The sequence below is a fragment of the Diachasma alloeum genome, unplaced genomic scaffold (assembly GCF_001412515.2).
Source record: "Diachasma alloeum isolate Michigan unplaced genomic scaffold, Dall2.0 Dall_scaffold_00279, whole genome shotgun sequence".
NCBI lineage: Eukaryota > Metazoa > Arthropoda > Insecta > Hymenoptera > Braconidae > Diachasma > Diachasma alloeum.
The window spans coordinates 649062-669050 of NW_021680418.1; the positions used below are offsets into that span (position 1 = coordinate 649062).

A 19989-nucleotide genomic window follows, 5' to 3' on the forward strand; every position below is an offset into this window, starting at 1 on the left:
CACAGCAAGGCGAACTTACCCAACGCTATGATGCTTGACCTCAGCGGCCATTGCCTTTAATCATTTTTCCGTATTTATTTTTTCCTCTTGTTTTATTATCCTTCCTTCGTGCACTCAATGGGTGTGACCGTGTGGAATTGCAGGTAGAGAGATGATGCAGTGAGGTCAACCAACGAGTCACGGATAAACACAACTTCTCATCCTCGTGGGAGAGAATTATCTCATGAGGTTTTTTCTCAAACTTCTCCTCTTTTTCAACATCCTTCCTTGGATAATGTGCAGGTTGCTGCCACGAAGGTTTAACTCCACATTTTTCCGGGAAATGGAGGCAAGGGGCCAGGGAGCGGGGAACAATAGAGTCGAAATTAATTAATTAAAGTAGTATAAATATAACTTGAATTTTGAAGTTTAAGAGGAGTAAATTCCAAACGAAAGTTAATGAGTAGAAACGATCTGGTGAATTCGTGTTTAATCGACGGTCTAGTGTTATTGATGATAATCAATCTAGAAGTGCAGAAATAACAGTTTTATGAGAGAATGAAAATCAGAAAAAAATAAATGAAAATTCTATGCCCAACATGAAATTTTTGTCATAAATAATTCATGTTTCTGCGATAATTAGTGAAAAAAATTATTGAAGAATTTGACGGATTTGTCGCGTGAAAAATCATCAATGATGAATAATTTTTTTAAGCCTTTTTGAATTAATTTTTCTCGTTACACTCATGACTCAACTGGAGTTTATTCATACTACTTTAATAGTGTGATTTTAGATTAACTACTAGAGACAATTGTGGGAGATACAACATTGTCATGAGACTTTTACTTTCCGTTGTTCAACGAAAGTTTTCCCTGGAGTTCCCCCGCTCGGAAAACCTCTGAAAACACCGGACTGGGAGGAAGTGTTGGGTAACAGTAGTGGTGAGGTATATATCTGAGAATTCAGCTGCGTCATGAACCGAGCGAGTTCTCATTCCTTGCGTTATGCTCCCCGATCCTCTAATTTCTCACATTCTCAGTTTTCCTCGCTAGTTATCGGTGTTTTTTTAATTGTAGAAAAAAATATAACAAAGTGAAAGTGATTTTTTGAAAATAAAATACGATTGGTTTCCTTGCATTTCTGATCGATCTAGATTTGGATTTTTCCACTTTTAAAAAATCCAGTGGAACGATTTGTGAAACCTCTCGCTTGTCAATTACAGCCAGAAAAATGCTTCATTTGAATTCAATCAACTGCATTTGAATCAGATAAATCATTCATTTGTCTATAATGGAGGATTCTTTTGCTTCCAAAATCCGATTGTATTTTCGCGAAGAAAAAATCACCCGATGGTATTATGCAGTCAAGCTGTACCACTTCCCGTCAAAGAGTTGGGGTTCGCCTAGTAAAGGAATGGCGCGCGTCTCCTTACGTACGTGCTAGCCCGTTCCAGCCGCGTTCCAGTTTTCCTTTAACGCGAAAGTAATATATCGAGGCATTGAGACTGCACCTTGCTGGTGGAACAAAAATTCCAGTTAGAGGAAGATGAAAAAAGTCTACACGAAGGAGACACCGTATTTTCTCACTAGACTACGACTACGCCCATTTTGCATTTCACGGGTTACCGTTAGCATATTCATATATGAGAGCAGAAATTTAATGCTGTAACTTCTATTCACTTCATCTTACTCGGATTATTACGTGTCCAGATTTTTTTTCATTTTCACTTAATTTTTTTCATTTTTCTTTATCCCGAGCGAGTGCGGTAGTTCACGTCGCGGGGAACTATATCACAAAAGACAATCGAGGGAAATATAATTCCGGAATTTTGCGGAAAATCCACTGGAGAATTTTGGATTCCAAAATTCCAAAAATTGCTCAAATCGTTCGTAATAGTCAAAATTCGAACTTCCGAATGTTTATTTTTCAATTTTGCGCCGATAAATTATCCTCTGGTGAGTTACCTGTCTGGGGTACCTTCGCCATTCTCTATCGATGGTCACAATCCTCCTTTTGCCCCTGGCATATCTGCACACGGCAATGCCTCGTCGACAGCTATTTCAAAAATTTCTTCCATCCCTCCACATTCCAAATTCCCCGCTCCATGATTGCCGCACAGGCGCGCAGTATTTTCCTCATATTTAGATTTCAGAGACTTCTAGACCTCAGGAAATCCTCATGAAACCGTAAAAATACGATCGTGGCAGATCACGATCAGCCACGGCCAGGGCGAAGCGCTAAATTTAGCGTGCGTAGCTTAGTCGGCACCCACAAATGTTCCAAAGACACGTTCGGTTTTTGGAATCAGTGTACATCAATCTCACCGTTTGATTCACCTCCGTCCTCCTTCAGAATTCGCCAATCAATATTCAAAAGTGTACAAACGCGTATTCGAGTGGTTCCAAAGCGTCTCAAGTATAAATACTGGGCTTCCAGCTCCCTTCGACTGAAGTTTGACGCTTCTTACACGACAATAACCATTTGAATGGCCTGCAGGAATATTTCTGATTTTTTGTGTACAAATCTTGAATCATTGAGATGACTGGATTAACTCTGACGTTATTCTTGCTGGCTGCGATTCCAATAGGATCTGCCGCGCCAAAACCCCTGAAAATCGGTGAGCCTCTCTCAATCGGCAATAGACGTCTATTTTGATTAAAAACGACACAGAGATTCCAGCTGAGCACAATTCAGTAGCGAAGTGGTAAAACGGTTCAAGTCAATTTTGACTAGTGACCAGTTTTCAATGAATATCTCGAAATCCAAGAGAGATAGCCAAATTTTTGTCATGACCTTTTTTGTAGGGCCGATTTAGAGCTACAACAAATGTAATTACGAAAATTTCGCTATCTCCCTTAGATTCGGGAATATTCCTCAAAAACTCAACTGGGAGATGAGTGGAACTGCTTTACCACTTCGCTACTGAATTTAAATGCTTTATTCTTCGATAGGAGCCATATTTCACGAGGAAGAAGAGGCCAACTACTTGGCATTCAATCGGGCTCTTGGTGAAATACGAAAAAACGCAATCATACCGAGCTATCAGCTTCAGCCGACTATCAAATGGGTGAATGCCAGCACGGACAGCTTCGAAACATACCTTGCAGGTAAGTATTATCAAAGATAAAACTGACCAATCGTCGCAGATATTCGTAATGATGTCCAATAATTTCGTATTCAGCTTGTCGTCTCATTGAGCAAGGGGTGATCGCCATTTTTGGGCCTGGAAATTCATTCACGAGCGATATCGTCTCCAGTGTTACATCGCGATATGATATTCCTCATATCGAATATATTTTTCGACGAGTCGATGACACCAGCTATGATAATACAACTATCAATATGTATCCAGATGCAGAGATCATCGCGGATGTTAGTAGAAAATTAAAAGCTATGATCATTGATGTTATTGGTTTCTGGATTTTTTTCCCCCGGAAAAATTGCCGCGGAAATAAATTCCCGGAATTATTTCCCCTTGCGAATGTAAAAAACAATTACACACATTACCAACGTCAATTTTATTTATTACATCCTTCAATCTTCGAAGATACGCCCGATGAGAACTTTTTCAATAGATCAATAATAAATGAATTACGTTACTGCAATAAATTAATTGTCAACGCTATCGAACCAATTCCCCAAATAATTCGAATTGATCTCTTGCCCCAATAATCAATGAATCTTCATTAACAAACTTTCTCGTCCTACAAAGTCGCAGAGTCGGAATTTTTTTTTCGGAGATTTTCAGGAGAAAATATTCCGGGGGAATTTTTTCCGGGAAATTTTCTCGAGGGGAAAAAATCCGGTCACCATTTCGTATCCCTTTCCAACTCCCGAAATTATCCTGAAGAGATCATCGACTGTATTCTGCCTAATTAATTAATAAACTGTCCCCCCCAGCTCTTTTATTAATTACACCTCCGTTTCTGTTATTTCACTCAACCTAACAACATTTACCACAGGCCCTCGCCGATCTTTTGAACATCACGCATTGGCCACAGTTCACTGTGCTGTATGAAACGGACGACGGACTGTCACGATTACAGAAATTACTGGAGAAACACGGCCCGCAGGACTTTCCTGTGACAATACGACAATTGAATCCAAGTTACGACAAACTTACGAATGAGCCGGACTATCGGCCTCTGTTGAAGGAAGTGGCCAACTCGTCCGATTTCAATGTTATTCTTGACGTCACACCTCCAAATATAAAGAAAGTTATCCAACAGGCGCATGAGGTCAAACTTCTTCAGGATTATTACCATTACCTGATAACAGATTTGGTATGCCAGAAGAATTATAATTACGAAGCGTGAGGTAGTAATAACTGTAAGATTTTCGTTCGCAGCATTCTCCCACGGCCATGATGGCGGAAATTCTCAACAAATCCAGTGCGAATGTGACAGTCCTACAATTACTAACCGACGAAATTACTGAATTCGATCTGACTACGGTAATAATGAGTGAGAATAGTTGAAAAAACTATTGATCATCGTTGTGAGTCAACTCGAGTTTATCTGATGGAATTATCGGTCGTTATCGATGCGAAGAAATATTTCTTCTCCCATCTGTTGCAGGTGGAAAGCGCAGTGCTTTTTGACGGAGTTTTCCTCCTCAACGAGGCTTTAGAAATTTTAAAAAAACGTAGCGAGAATGATCCAGATGAGAGTGTAGATATTCAGCCAGATTCATACACCTGCAGTAATCCTGAAAAATATCCTGCTGGGCCCAGTCTAGTGTCTCTTATGCGAGAGGTTGGTGCATAAGTTCAACACCTTTCATTACTCTGACAAGATCGAAGGCCTGACAATTTGACAGATCTTATATGATTCATCACGTTAATATTTAAGTTGATTGGAATCAGTATGTTCTTTCACGTACACGAATTTTTATAGTATTACGAAGGAGAAATTCGTTGAAATCGATGAAAACTTCAATTGAGAATTAATATATACTCCGTTGGGAATCACTAACACCAACGTCACCATCAGTGATCAGTATCATTATCAACNAAAAAAAAAAAAAAAAAAAAAAAAAAAAAAAAAAAAAAAAAAAAAAAAAAAAAAAAAAAAAAAAAAAAAAAAAAAAAAAAAAAAAAAAAAAAAAAAAAAAAAAAAAAAAAAAAAAAAAAAAAAAAAAAAAAAAAAAAAAAAAAAAAAAAAAAAAAAAAAAAAAAAAAAAAAAAAAAAAAAAAAAAAAGCATCACCATCATGCATGCGATTTCTCTTTCAGACATTTAGGAATAAACGTGTGACATCTTCTCTTTACATAAGATTAATATATCCTGGGTGATATTTTTCCCCAGGTAAGGATAGATGGAAGTGTGAGTGGGCCAATAATCTTCCGCGAGAATGGCGGAAGATCCTTCCGGCTGACATTCACAGAATTTCATAATCAAAGAATTGCCACATCTGGTTATTGGGACGACGGACAGTTAAAAGTCGTCAGTACTCAAGAAGATCGTGAAGCTCAGGCGCAACAAAGTATCGAAAAAAGAATGTTTACAGTCACCACGAGATTGGTACGCATCAAGTAACACTACTGTCTTGACCGAATATTGTGAAACGTTTAATGGTTTTAAGGGGGATCCCTACGTGATGGAAGTGTCAGACGGATCTGCGAGAGGGGCCCCATTTATGGGGACCAATAAGCGTTATGAGGGCTATGCTATTGATCTCATCGATGAGCTGTCACAATTACTCAAATTCAAATATCAATTTGAACTTGTGCCGGATAACGAATATGGAAAGGAGGATCCTGATACAAGACAGTGGAATGGTCTCATCGGTCGCCTTTTGCGACGAGCAAGTATCAGTGATAATACCATACTGTTACGAATATTCATTAGTTCCTTTCGAATTATCATTCCATCGGATATGCATTCATTCCTTTTAATCCCAAATCCTCCTCTGAGTATCAGTTTTTCATTGAAACTGACATTTCAGTTGCTCATAACAGGTTTGCCTGTTGTCGGGACGACAATCGTCTTTCAGAGGAGGGAGTAATGCTACGAATATCCTTTTTCCAATCTATTCCCTCGGATATACATTAATTTCTTTTCACCCTAACTCCTCTGAAGTGAGTGTTACTTTTTGTTTTTCTTCATTCTTTTCCCTCATTTTTATTTGTATTGACGTCCAATTTCTTTACATCCCAATTTATCTTAATAAGCACCTATTCTATTATACCCACGCGTTTCAATACTGTGCGCTAACCGTAATGAGTGGCTATTGACATTCCAGGAAGCTGATTTGGCAATATGCGATCTCACGATAACAAAAGCCCGCGAAACAGCTGTTGATTTTACAATGCCATTCATGGATCTGGGGATTAGTATTTTATTCGCAAAATCGGAAAATAAAGAACCGGAGCTTTGGTCGTTTCTTTCGCCATTCTCGGCAGATGTTTGGATATACATGACTACGGCTTACGTTGCCGTGTCTGTCTCGCTTTACGTGCAAGCCAGGTATTACATTTTCACATCATTCCATTACATATTGAAAAAGAACAAAGTCAATTATCCAATTGGTGTGATAATGAGAAGAATGAAGATCGTAGGCTTGCCAAGTTAATGAGAATGCCACGACAATGTTAGTTATAATATCCAATACATCTTGATCGTAATCAATTGAACGATGTGATCTTTGAAGGATAGCTCCCGGCGAGTGGAACGCTTCTCATCCGTGTAATTTTGAACCCGAGGAACTGGAGAATGATTTCAACATGAAGAACTCACTGTGGCTGACTGCTGGATCCCTTGTACAACAGGGTTCAGATATTCTTCCTAGGTGAACGATTTGCCAAAAGTAAAGTTCAACTTCTGCAACTTTTTGTTTACATTTTGAACTTTAAATTCAGGACCCCATCGATTCGCATGGTAGCCGGCATGTGGTGGTTCTTCATTCTTATAATGGTATCTTCTTACACTGCCAACCTCGCTGCCTTCCTCACGGCCACGAAAATGGACGTGTCTATTAGTAGTGTCACCGAACTCGCTGCCCAAACGAAAATCAAGTATGGAGCGATAAAGGGTGGCTCGACAGCCGGATTTTTTCAGGTAAGTGTCACTACGATTCATCAGCCAACGGGTTGTTCAACGCGGCTCGAAACGATTTTTCGATAGGGGTCGAACAGTTCGATGTATCAGAAAATGTGGGCAGCAATGGTGGAAGCCAAGCCCAGTGTATTCACTAAAACCAATGCGGAGGGTGTAGAAAGAGTCGCTAAGGGGAAGCAAACTTATGCTTTTCTCATGGAGTCAACGGGTATTGAGTATGCTATTGAACGAAATTGCGATCTGATAAAAGTCGGCGATCTTCTCGATAGCAAAGGATACGGAATCGCCTTGCCACCTAGTACGTTGAGATGTTATTGTCTATGAACATGGTCTGTCTAGTCAAGGGATTCCCTGAGTCTTGAAGAGATCAATTTTCAGATTCGCCATATCGCACTCAGTTCAGCGAAGCCATTCTCAAACTTCAGGAGAGGGGTGTCTTACGGCAGTTGAAGGAGAAATGGTGGTTGCAGGGGAGCAAACAGTGCACGGCAAATAAACCGGAACCATCTTCGGGAGAACTGACTATGGCTCATGTTGGGGGTGTTTTCTTGGTTTTGGTATTTGGCCTTGTTCTGGCCTTTGTCTTCGCTGTACTTGAATGCATTTGGAATGTCCGAAAAATTGCTGTTGCGGAGAAAGTTAGTAGAGTTGATTCAACTATTTACATTTCAGTAGCGAAGTGGTAAAACGGTACAAGTCAATTTTGACTATTGATCAGTTTTCAATGAATATCTCGGAATCTAAGGGAGATGGTAAAATTTTTGTTATGACCTTTTTGGTAGAGCCAATTGAGAGCTACAATAAATGTGGTTATGAAAATTTCGCTATCTCCCTTAGATTCGGAAATATTCCTCATAATCTCAGCTGGGGGATAAGTCGACTTGAACCGTTTTACCACTTCGCTACTGATTTGGGTGATTATGCGCATTTAAAAATGGGAAAACCGGGTAAAATGTCATGTAATCCTGGACAATTACTGTCATTTCAGATTACACCACTCGAGGCATTTATCGCTGAATTCAAATTCGCTGTGAATATCACGGCCCAGACGAAGCCAGTTAAAATATCAAAATCGGGCCAGAGTAGTCGCGGTTCCGCTGAGGAATTGACAAATGCAGTTGTCGGGGAACGCTCGATGGGAGGATCGTATCTTCAACTGGATATTCTAGATAAAATAGATAACAACAGAGCTGTTCTGAATAACCGGTCTGGTCGCTCGGACTGATGAGCGTATTCTGCGAAAAATCAATCATCACGAGTGTTCGATACATATCGACGGATCTATTGCTATTAAGATGTAAATAATAAAAAAATCCTCCCCATGGACCAGTTGGATGGGTTTCGATCGAAATGAGCGGCGTCGCTCCCCCCTTCCCCTCTAATCCTGTGACGTAATATTGGAACGCTCCCCTAAAGCCAAATTTAAACAATTGCAAAATTTAATAAGTTGAATTATTAAGGAATCATAAATAACCATAAGTCAGCGAAAAATTATTATTTCGTTATGACTCCGAGAAGTTAATTTATAATTACAAGAGAGTAATTTACAGGATTGACTTGTAATTAACAACAAAAATTAAAAGGAAATGAGAGAAATAATTAAAAAATGAAGAGAAAACCAATGAAACGGTATTATTTATTAATATGTTAGTCTTTGTAGGCTGAACCCATATTTTTCATGAAGAATCTTTAACTTTTAGGATTCCATCGGTTTCATAAACTGGCGGGAACAGCCCGAAAATGGCGGAACCAATGAGAAAGCGTATTTCTCCATTGCCAGTGTCTCAATAAATTTCGAGGTCACGCAGGTATTTCGTGTTAAAATGGTATAAACAACACACGGATACTACGTCATGCGTGATATGTCTATGAGGTGACATGTGTTGTTGATCGGCGAGAAACGTGAGGGGGGAATGCGTTACTTAAACGGACGTAGCACATCACCGTAATCATCAAATGCGAGCGGACGTTACGATTAAAAAATAATTTATCAGAATTTATTTGCCGTACTATTCATTTGATACTGAGTGAGTGATTGTTTTATCATTTATTCTGACCCAGAACACGACTTGAAGCCATTATTCAGCCCGTATATAGTGAAAATGAGCTTTTCGAGGGGAAATTTTCGGTTGTAAAAATTGAACAACTATTCATTCTCGTGAATGAAAGGTTCTAGAATAGTTTTCATAAGTGAAAAATTCCGCAGTGCCGGAACATATTCATTAGAATAATTTTTGACTCAAAAAGCCAGTGACGAAAGATTCATTGAGAGGAGTGGATTTAGAAATTTTTTACGCTTTCTTCTTTTCCTGAAAGCCCACTTTTTGGGAATCAAATAGGTTACAGTAGTCACTGAGGAATCACAGTGTCAATTATGAGGAGCTCAGCGGTGAGATATCTTCTGCAGAGTGGATTGCAATTTAGTAAAGTTGATGGAGGAATCACGCCACGTATCACGTGCAGCATTCTGCACGGTGGATACAATAAAGATCAGCAGACTAGGTAAGTCTTAAAATGCACGAGAAAAAATACATAATTCAATTGATTGTGGACAGTGAGCATTGAATGAAAAATATGATTATTGAATTAATATATTCACCTGCGTGAAGATTCAATTTTTTGTTGTCGTTATTTTGACGTGAATTTTAGGTGAATGCGTGAAAAAATATGTTCTTTCGAGGGAAGGAATTGATTTTTAACTCGATGTGGTGGAACAATAAATTTACGCATAATTTTGAGGGTCAAAGCCCAATGGAACCAAAAAATGTCATTTTTTTGGGAAATTCAGGGTTTTTCCTTAAAAAAATGTATGTAACATTTTTTTGTAAAATTGAAACTGCAGTCAGATTTAATTGAAAAGGAAATAGAAAAAAACTTCCATCTGAGGTTTTTCCATTATTAATAGAGTTACGAGACTAAAAATTTAGGACAAGCCAAAATTTGACGCCGAAAACCGAACGATATTTGGGAGAATCTGCCTCATATAAATTTTTAAGACAAGGAAATAATTCAGTAGCGAAGTGGTAAAACGGTTCAAGTCCCCTTATCTCCCAGTTGAGTTTTTCAGGAATATTTCCGAATCCAAGGGAGATAGCGAAATTTTCGTAACGACATTTGTTGTAGCGCTGAATCGGCTCTACAAAAAAGGTTATATCAACAATTTTGCTGTCTCCCTCAGATTCCGAGATATTCATTGAAAACCCCATTTCCACTTTTGAACGCTTCACATTTTCCGATTCTTTATCAAGTTTATGAATTCACTTTTCGTCGCTGTTGGAGGGCAGTGTATCACAGTCTGCATTCCACGATGAGTGATTTTGATTTTCACAACATCCCGTATTGACTCGCTGATTTTAGGATCAGGGGGTGCGATGTCCTGATGAGAAGAGTAATCTCTCGATTATTCAGAACGATAATTCAATGCGAAAATCATTTGAACGTTTGGAAATTCAAACTTCAAAGATGTTTATTCTACTTTCTTCGCTTGAACTTTTGCTGTCAGTACCTCTAAGCTCGATGCTCTGGGCTCCATGGACTGATTTCTGCTCCGTTGGGACTTGACAAGAATGATGAGCAGACCGAATTATGGGGAGGGGTAGATGACATGCAAATCATTCGGACTTTCCTTGTAAATCAGGGTCACTTTGGTCATCCGAATGTCGATAATTTTGTATTTTTCTCGCAAGTTCCACTTGAGAAATGTTCCTCACCAGTTGGCGCCCTCACGGTGCCATCTAATTTCAATCATGTCTAGTCAATATTATTTTCTATCAATTTGCATGAAGATAGCTGTCGTTGTTTGCATGACAAACGACAACTGTTTCAATGCCACTGGGGGATAGATATATCCAATTATTATCATGCGAAAAAATAAAATGATAAAAGACACTGATGCTTATCAGTATCTTCTGCAACCGCTGCGGTATTTTTACTTCAGCTCCGAAGTCTCGAACCGTCGACCATTCAGACCTATTTTTATTTAATTTCTCCATGAACCTAGCGTATTCATGTCCGAGGGTATATAATGGCAGAGGATTTGAAAGAATTCTCAGAGTGCGATCTCATGTCGGTGGAAGAGGGCAACTTGTGACCGAGGATATTTTACTTCATTTAGGTCTGTGAGGATGGCCCACAGCATGGCTCAGACCAACTGGGTGTCCAGCAGGGACGAGAGTCGCGAGATGATGGGACTTTGGCCGGATATTGTCAGGGATTTGACCGAGGTCGGTCGTCATCTGGAAATTCCAGATGCAACTAAATGGATGGCCAAGGTAAACTCCGCAAAAACATTAGATAATTGCGTATTATTTCAATTTAATGTTTTTTTACGCAACAAATGGGTGATTTTTTTTCACGTTCGGCGAGCGAATGTTCAGGAAACAGCACTGAGGATTTGATCTCAAAGTTTAATTCTTTCATTCAATTATTCTTCGTCTAACGTCAGTTCCTCGAATGTTCTCCATTAAATTTTTTTATTTTCATCTAATTGTTTCGAAAATGCGTCTGGGGAAATCATAGAAAATATTTATGTGATTTATTTATGAACGTGATTACAAGTGATAATTGACCAACTTTCCTCCGAAAATATTTCGTTTGAAATGAGATCACAATTGATAACAATTGACATACTTTTCTATAAAAATGTTGTTAAAAGCCTCTTTATAATAATAACTTTATCAAAAGAATGACGAAATTCTTTGGTAAATTACTTCTCGTCTAACGTCAGTTCCCCCAGTGACGATTTTCATTCATTTTTTCTAATTTAATCTAATTGTTTAAAAAATTCATCTGGGGAAATCATGTAAAATATTCATGTAATTTATTCATGAACAAGATTACAAGTGATAATCAACAAACTTTCCTCCGAAAATATTTCGCTTGAAACGAGATCATAATTAATAACAACTGACACACTTTTGTCAAAAAATGTTAAGTAAAAACCCGTTCAATTAATAATAGCGTTACTAACAGAATCCCCGGCGAAGTAAATAAATAAAAAGAGAACAAAAAGAGACTAGACTCGAATAAAAATTTAAAAAAATAATTTCCTATGCAGGTACTACAATACAATGTTCCAAACGGTAAAAAAACCCGAGGGCTAGCTGTAGTGTACGCTTACCGTAAGTTAATTGCTCCTGAAAATCTGACCGAAGAGAAATTGAGGATGGCTCGGATACTGGGCTGGTGCGCCGAATTGGTGGGTATTGCCGCATGATAAATACTCTCAAGACTTTAAATTGAAATATTGGCCCAATTTTCCTGCAGCATCAAGCGCTCTTCATTCTGGAGGACGACATCATGGATCACTCGAAGACCCGAAGGGGCCAGCCCTGCTGGTACCTCCACAACAACATCGGTTTAGCTGCCATCAATGATGGTATCATATTGGAACAAGCCCTGTATCAACTATTGCGCACACATTTCAAGACGGAAAAGTGTTACGTCGATCTTATCGAGACATTCCACGAGGTATGGAAAAGAAATATCAGTGGAATAGTCCTGACAATTTTCAGACATTCATCACGTTTTGTTTAACAAATGGATATTAACGGAAATGAGCCATGAAATAAATTTTTAAACGCAGTGATTTAAAAATTAATATGGCACGAAGAAGAAACGTCAGAAACTAGTCACAAAGACCAAAAGAATATCGTCATTTCGTCACCTGAAGACAGAAAACCCTCAGTTCGTTTTCCCCATGAAATCATTGTTTATGTTTATATTTCGTTCTTCGGCACTCGCTCCGTCGATTCGTTTTTGTACGCATAATCTCATCGAATGAGTTCTCAGTAAAGAGTTGTCACAATTTTAATTCTTTGAAATGAATTTATTTCCATTATTTTTCAAAATATTCTGCATTTTCAGATGACGATGAAAACGTGTATGGGACAGACGCTGGACCTTCTCTCCACGAATTTCGGAAATCGGCCGAATTTAAATCTATTTACAATGGATCGATACAATGCTATTGTTAAATATAAGACAGCTTATTATTCATTCGTCATGCCGGTCACCTTGGCCATGTATTTTGTGAGTAATTACACAAATTTTTTTTATTTTATTCAAAAAAAAAAGGTTTGATCATTTTTTATTTGAGATTGTGATGATTTCAGGCTGGAGTGAACGATCCGGAGATGCATCGACAGGCAAAGACGATATTGCTGGAAATGGGACATTTCTTCCAAATACAGGACGATTATCTGGACTGCTATGGCGATCCATCTGTCACTGGAAAGCACGGAACTGACATTCAGGAAGGAAAATGCTCATGGCTGGCTGTTGTTGCCCTGCAACGAGCCACTCCTGCACAGCGGCAAATTATGAATGTAAAAATGTCTTTTTGCATTCACAATTCATAATTCAGATTTTTTTTTCGAATGAATTACTAAAATTAACGATGTATTCGCGATCGTCAAAGTATATTATTTACGATTTTTCAATGTTTATTCAGGAATGCTATGGATACAAGGATCCCGAGAAAGTGGCACGAGTTAAACAGTTATACGACGATTTGGGATTGTCCTCAACTTATGCCATTTATGAGGAGGAAAGCTACAATCTCATGAATACGCACATACAACAGATATCGCGCGGTCTTCCCCACGACTTATTCTTCAAATTCCTGTCCAAGATCTACCGCAGGGCTGCCTAGACAATCCCAAATTATCTGCTTCCAGTTTAAAATATTCGAAAATTGAGTCGCTATTCATTCAGTGTATATAGGATTGATACTACTATTTTGCCAATTTTCGTTGAAGTGGATTTTGTAATTTTTTTATACGAGGACAGTGGTGAATAAATATATTTCAGCAGCTTTATCTGATAATTCCGATCATCTGTGAGGCTTGCCGGATGCGACACTAATTATCGAAAGTCTGAAAAATTTAATGATAAATATTTTAGGTAGAGGAATCAAGACATTCCACAGAAAGTCAGTTTTGGGCCTTTAAATTTCGATTTGGAATTTTTGCTTAAATTTTTTCTCATGTTTTTTTCGTTTGAAAAATATGTCCAATTTTTTTTAATCCGTTCGCATGAGAACTGAAAACTAAAGTGTAGTTAACAAAATATAGGCGAAAATACTAAATCGAAATTCGGTGGACCAAAACTCTTATAAAAATAATTGAGACATTTTGAACTCACCAGATCACTTTAGGCACTAATCAGTCAAACTTTGGGAAGGGAATTCTCTGAGAATAACATTCGCTGGGAGTAATTCTCAGTTATCCTCTAGGCGTCTGCAGAAGAAAATGCCTCATAAAAAATGAATAATCAATTCGGAAATTATTGGAATCATGGGCTGTAATAAATCACCTCTATAGATAGATCATCTGCGTCTGCAGTACTCCCTGGACTGGTCAACCTAGGAGCTTAATGAGTAATTAATCCGTGAGTACATGATTTTTAGCTGAAAGACCCTTCATTGCTAGGTTTAATCTTCAACTCACTCCTTAGCCGACGAAGCCTCAGCTGTTGGATTTTCTTTAACGTTCTTCTCGGGTGTCGCCTCCTCAGCAGTTGCCTCCCCTCTCTTGCGTTTCTCGGCGGCTCTTAGACTGGCTTCACTGGGAAATGGTACATTTATGTCGGCCAACAACTTCATCAATTGCCTGTGATTGATGCCAGAAGCGACGGAGCCTGTTTCGATATAAATTAATCGACGAATCAATTACTTAATTCTATCTACTTAAAAAAAATCAACTGTAACGTTTTTAAAGCCAATCTATTCCGTCTAATGTTTTTCTTTCTGTAGTATATAAGATTATATACTATATAATATTAATATTATATATAATAATATAATATATATTTATTAATATATATAAATTATTATATTGTTGTATTTAATTAAGAAATAATTCAGGATAAATCGACGGGGCATATTTATTGACAGTTCTTCAGAATCAATCATAGAACAAAAGTGGATCACCCATGAAGTTATTCCCAAACATTAGAGAATGACAATCAACTTTTTTTTAATTTTACAAAAGCGGGGAAGAGGATAGATTAAACCATTCGATTCCGTAACAATATTATTACTATCATGTATAATAATAATATTAATATAATTAACAATTATATTAATACAATATAATAATAATTATTATTATATTATATAATATTATAATAATATTATATATATTATTATTATATTATTATATATTATATTATTATATAATAATAATAAAAATAATAAATTAATATTATTATATATAATTCGTTTTCTCTTCTTTTTTCCCTTATTTTTCTAATTTTTCTAATTTTTGTATTCAACAATGACTCACATGTCACCGCTTTGCAATTGACCTCATACGAACGGTCATTATCTCTGGGAAAATTGCGAGACGTGTAAACACTCTTCACCTCTGAGCACTCGTCACACCGTATTTTGAAGATCGAGGCCAGACCGATCTTGGTCTCCGCTTCGATCCGCGAAAAGCACAATAGCGAGCGACAGGAGTTGCAGGACATTTGCTCAGTGACATAGCCCATGTCCATAATCCTGCGACCCCGGAGAATGCATTTTGACGGTGATGCATTCATTTCAGAGTCAGAGGGAACGGCGTCCTCCTGTCGCTGGCTGTTGTGTTGCTTCAGAGCCTCGAGCCTCTTTTCGCGATACTCTTGTTGAGATTTCTTGATGAATCTTCCGTTTCGCTTGTGCCGGTTGCTGGGTACGGTTGCACCGGTGGACTCACTCATTTTTCGGGGGAGAATTGAATTATAAACTCGAAATGTATGTTTGGGAGGTTAGGTAATGCTTGCAAAATTTAATTTTTGGGCGGATTTACACGTGGCGATGGAAATCCGTCATTTGACGGTCATGTGACCGTCATTTACCGCCATGTGACCGTCATTTACCGTCACATGACCGTCATTTACCGTCACGTGACCGTCATTTACCGTCACGTGACGAGGCGATTATGATGGCTGAGACAAATCACATGCCGCCTGCCGCCCTCTGTGATCGTTGCAATTTTTCGAGAAAAAATGACGGTCATTTTTCACTTGTAAAGAACTTTGTATTTTTTTTTTACAAATTTTTGCTTGAATTCATTTCATATCAGCCTTTTGCACATTTTTAAATGAAAATGACAATAATTTTTTGTCTAGAGATACAATTGCGTCACACGACCCGTCATATGACGGTCATTTTTCAGCGATGTAAAGAAACAATTTTTTTATTTGTCACAATCACAAATTAGCAATTAGTTCTGACCATCATTTGTAGTTGGAAAATTTGCGCTTCACATGACCGTCATTTTTGGTCGTTCAACGGGATCTGAAAAATGACGGTCATTTTCCATCTGTAATTTCACACATATCGTCACAGGGAAATTCACCTTAATGTTACAAAATCAGCTGTTATTTACGGCTCTTTAATTTTTCGGGTTATAGTAAACTGGAGTAATTGTTGGAGAGTTAAAAATATGTTGAGGGCAGTTGGAAAATTGTCATCGAGTCAGGTATGGCCAATACATAATGAAAATTACCCATCAAAAAGTGAAGAGGAAAATATTTCAATTGTTGACCTCTTTAATTTAATTGTAATTTATTTAATGTATTTATATTTATTATTTAATTGTAATTCATTTAACTTAACTGTAATTGCGGATTTAATTGTATAAAATTATCATTTTCATTCATTCGAGCCAAAAATTAAATGAAATTTTTGCTCACGTTTTAGCTGAAATCATTGCCTGTGAGACTTTACAGTCAAAAGTCAGGGGCTGCAAGCACTGCTCAGCCAGCTCCAAACCCAGATGTATCTGGGTTGAGTGAAAAATGTGTTGCAGTGCCCACCAAACGTACGTACAATATTTATTTAATAATTAAGAAATATTTCATAATTTTGCACTCCTTAATTAATTGATTGATTCTAGTCATATTGATAACAAAAATAATAAGATCAATAAAATAACTCCTCAATGATATATATATAATAATAATAATAATAATAATAATATATATATATATATCTATATTATTATTGATGCATAATAACGGATTAACGACGTTTGACTCCTTGAATTTAATTTTTTTTGATTACCTATGTCACAGCTGTCGGCCCGAACGCAAGTAAAAATACAGAATACAAAAATCCCGAGTACTTCTGCTATCACGTCGACAGTTTCGCCGAGGCTGAGGTGGAGATGGCCAAATTTCGTCTGCCACCCCCAACCAACCGAGAAAAATTCACCCGTAATTTATAGAGCTCTAGAAAGTGAATAGATAATTACTTGAGGATGTGGAGTTGATCGATGTAAAGATAAGCCATTAGAATCAACCATTGGAAATAATGACGGCTCCTGTTGTTCATTTCAACATACTCCACAATTTGATATTATTACAGTCTTCCTGGGTTTTCCTGTTTTCGTTCCTAGAGCCTCGATCTGAGAAAATTTAGAGAAACCTGAATTCATTTGGATAATCAACAGAAAAAATTGAAAATAAAAAAATCACGATCCGTTCGAAAGATGATACACTGAGAAAATAAATTAATCGAAATTCTTCCCTCTCGAAAATAATAAGTTCAGGAAAAATGAATAATCATTCGAGGAGTTAATCCAAGGTCAAGTGCAACATCGTCATTCTCCAAAACAACATGATCGTCACAATTGAAATCTCATCAGGCTCCCCGGGGAATGACTCGATAGAAGAAATACGATTGTGAAAAAATAAATTCTTCTCTCAAGTAAATGAAGATTCGGCGAAAATAATTTTTTTCTCAGCGCATACGCAGATGCGAATACTTCCTCAATTACCAAATTGGTAAATTTACTTTGTAGATATTAGCAACTCCTCGAACAACCCTTCCAAATACGACATTCTTCCCGTCCAGAGTTCTCAGCGTCCTAAAGCTCAGATTAAATTTCGAGTCATTGGAGTCCCTCGCGTCGTCATTTGTGCACATCGAGAGGACGCCAGGGCCACTGTGGACTAGTTCAAAATTCTCATCGGCGAATTTTTCCCCATAAATCGAGGCTCCCCCGGTACCGTTGAATTTCGTGACGTCCCCCCCCTGGCACATGTACCCTTTGATTATCCGATGGAGGGGGGTGTTCCTGTAGGACAAGCCGTTGTGGCCGAGGCAGAGTGACACGAAGTTCTCACAAGTTTGGGGGACCACGTCGTCGTACAGTTCCATTACTATTTTTCCCAGTTTTTCATTTGTGCTGGGTATTTTCAGTTCAAAAAAACATCGCGCTCGTTTGTGAAATTGGAAATTTTTTAGATGGGGTAGTTTCAGGGGATGGGCTCGGGATTTTCTCTGCCTCGATATTGATTTTTTTTGTTTGCTTGTGGAGGAATGGGAATGCCTGCAGTGGGAAAAATTAATTATTTAATTATATTAATTAAATTATTATTATTATTCAATAATTTTTCCCATTGCAGGCATTTTTTTTATTTTATAATTACATTAATTCAATAATAATAATAATAATAATAATAATAATAATAATAATAAAATTATAATAATAATAATAATAATAAAATTATTATAATTATTGAATAATTATAATAATTTAAGTATTATTTGATTCTGGAGTTATGAATGGGAAAATACCAACGAGGATAGATATCTAGAATGACTCCACCACACATTTTTCGACAAATATGATAATAAAAATTATTTTAACAAACGGAATGCACATTTTATAGCTGAAAGGAAAATCGGAAAACGATATGAGACCAAAAACAAATGGATGCTTACACTCTTCAAGGCTATTCCTTGGAGTTGAATTCGACATGTTGTCGGGCCGCCATAACTCCCGGAGGGATAACAAAGGATTCACGACATTCATGAATTTCGCAAGTGGCGGAGCCACTTTCATGGATATCTATGTGATTACTTGTTTAAACGTTCAATAGACTTCACTGATATGTTTACGAGAGTTTGCCCAATGAAATTTAAATTTAAAAGATTTCACTGGGAAATTTATCCGGAGTTTTGCGATTAAATACTGAAAAAATGAATCATTTACTTTGCATTCTTCTCCGTCATGTGTTTATTCTTCTTCCAATCCTCCATTAAAGCGCTAAACGAGTACATGGCAACGGTTTCCTTAATTCTATTGTACATCTCAAGATTTTCTTTATAAATTCTCATATTGTCTGCCTCACGATTAACGACATTGTGATTAGCTTTAGCCGTCGAATTGTCGTTGTCTATTTTTCCCTAAATGCCGAACGGTAAAATCGATAAGCTTGCAGGACAAGACGAAACGAAATGTTTTCTCACTTTGGTTCGATTAATGACATTAATGCTTTTTATTATCTCCATATTCTCCTTGTCGATCTCCATAACCCGTCTTGCCTCATCCTCAAGCACTCGAGGCTTGTAGAAGCTCTCTATTTTCAATTTCGGTGGCTTATTATCAACTTTTGCGGGTACATCTCCCAAATCCATGATTTACAATCGAAATGATTGAAATAATTGGCTGAATTGACACTTGTTCTTTCTCATTTACCGCATGAATAATTTTTTTTTAATTTATGATAGTGAGGAAGCTCCAGAAACAACTGAATGGTGAATAAGATTCATATGAACTGTGCATTCAATATAAAAAAACGGATTTTAGTCGTAAATGTTCAGTTTTTTAATGATTTTTCTTGCAACTTTGATAGCTCATTAATTAACATTTATCGATACAATTGACACGTTTCAAACTCTGAGTAGAATTTCAGCTACAGTTTAAAGATAGATCATTCAACAACCAATTCCACTGGACGTTTATACATTTTCGAATGAATTCAGTAGTGAATTTGTAAGAGAGAACGAGTCAACTGAAGTGACATTGACTGTCCCATGTGTTCCACCACTGAATCTATCGTTGATACGTATAATCAATAATGATGCGTTAATAATCACATCAATAACATCGAAGACACGACTCAATTATCAACAGAATTATTAAACTCTCAATCAACTCCCCCCCCCCCCCCCCCC

At 37.4% G+C, this 19989-nt stretch overlaps 5 protein-coding genes across 9 annotated transcripts; 3 read left to right on the forward strand and 2 right to left on the reverse strand.

Moving 5' to 3' along the window:
- The first annotated feature begins 2201 nt into the window (after nucleotides 1-2201).
- On the forward strand, nucleotides 2202-8622 carry LOC107038247 (glutamate receptor ionotropic, kainate 2). The gene is made up of 14 exons (XM_015257242.1): nucleotides 2202-2597; nucleotides 2932-3087; nucleotides 3162-3352; nucleotides 3943-4263; nucleotides 4329-4433; nucleotides 4558-4734; nucleotides 5286-5501; nucleotides 5563-5784; nucleotides 6223-6446; nucleotides 6631-6768; nucleotides 6839-7037; nucleotides 7104-7335; nucleotides 7416-7675; nucleotides 8026-8622. The coding sequence occupies exons 1-14, from the start codon at nucleotides 2519-2521 to the stop codon at nucleotides 8260-8262; spliced, it is 2757 nt and encodes a 918-aa protein (XP_015112728.1). The 5' UTR covers nucleotides 2202-2518; the 3' UTR covers nucleotides 8263-8622.
- A 271-nt stretch (nucleotides 8623-8893) lies between these two features.
- LOC107038248 (farnesyl pyrophosphate synthase) lies at nucleotides 8894-13901 on the forward strand. 3 transcript variants are annotated; one of them, XM_015257244.2, is made up of 8 exons: nucleotides 8894-9064; nucleotides 9354-9539; nucleotides 11152-11308; nucleotides 12094-12234; nucleotides 12303-12506; nucleotides 12903-13067; nucleotides 13151-13363; nucleotides 13489-13901. In XM_015257244.2, the coding sequence occupies exons 2-8, from the start codon at nucleotides 9412-9414 to the stop codon at nucleotides 13687-13689; spliced, it is 1209 nt and encodes a 402-aa protein (XP_015112730.1). In that variant the 5' UTR covers nucleotides 8894-9064; nucleotides 9354-9411; the 3' UTR covers nucleotides 13690-13901. The 3 variants fall into 3 exon arrangements, with proteins under 3 accessions (XP_015112730.1, XP_015112731.1, XP_015112729.1); XM_015257245.2 differs by having other exon boundaries at nucleotides 9377-9539; XM_015257243.2 differs by having other exon boundaries at nucleotides 8894-9539.
- On the reverse strand, nucleotides 13460-15779 carry LOC107038249. Of its 3 annotated transcripts, none has more exons than XM_015257247.2 (5): nucleotides 15323-15779; nucleotides 14486-14675; nucleotides 14352-14400; nucleotides 14181-14275; nucleotides 13460-13912 (listed from the first exon to the last, which is right to left on the reverse strand). In XM_015257247.2, the coding sequence occupies exons 1-4, from the start codon at nucleotides 15738-15740 to the stop codon at nucleotides 14261-14263; spliced, it is 672 nt and encodes a 223-aa protein (XP_015112733.1). In that variant the 5' UTR covers nucleotides 15741-15779; the 3' UTR covers nucleotides 13460-13912; nucleotides 14181-14260. The 3 variants fall into 3 exon arrangements, with proteins under 3 accessions (XP_015112733.1, XP_015112734.1, XP_015112732.1); XM_015257248.2 differs by having other exon boundaries at nucleotides 14352-14407; XM_015257246.2 differs by having other exon boundaries at nucleotides 14181-14400.
- Nucleotides 15780-16377: 598 nt separating this feature from the next.
- Nucleotides 16378-17738, forward strand: LOC107038251 (NADH dehydrogenase [ubiquinone] flavoprotein 3, mitochondrial). The gene is made up of 3 exons (XM_015257249.2): nucleotides 16378-16504; nucleotides 16726-16846; nucleotides 17100-17738. The coding sequence occupies exons 1-3, from the start codon at nucleotides 16469-16471 to the stop codon at nucleotides 17249-17251; spliced, it is 309 nt and encodes a 102-aa protein (XP_015112735.1). The 5' UTR covers nucleotides 16378-16468; the 3' UTR covers nucleotides 17252-17738.
- On the reverse strand, nucleotides 17036-19974 carry LOC107038252 (peptidyl-prolyl cis-trans isomerase E-like). Its single transcript, XM_015257250.2, has 4 exons — nucleotides 19282-19974; nucleotides 19025-19218; nucleotides 17821-18358; nucleotides 17036-17431 (listed from the first exon to the last, which is right to left on the reverse strand). Exons 1-4 carry the CDS (start codon nucleotides 19447-19449, stop codon nucleotides 17360-17362), a joined length of 972 nt encoding a protein of 323 aa, XP_015112736.1. The 5' UTR covers nucleotides 19450-19974; the 3' UTR covers nucleotides 17036-17359.
- Between the last annotated feature and the right edge of the window lie 15 nt (nucleotides 19975-19989).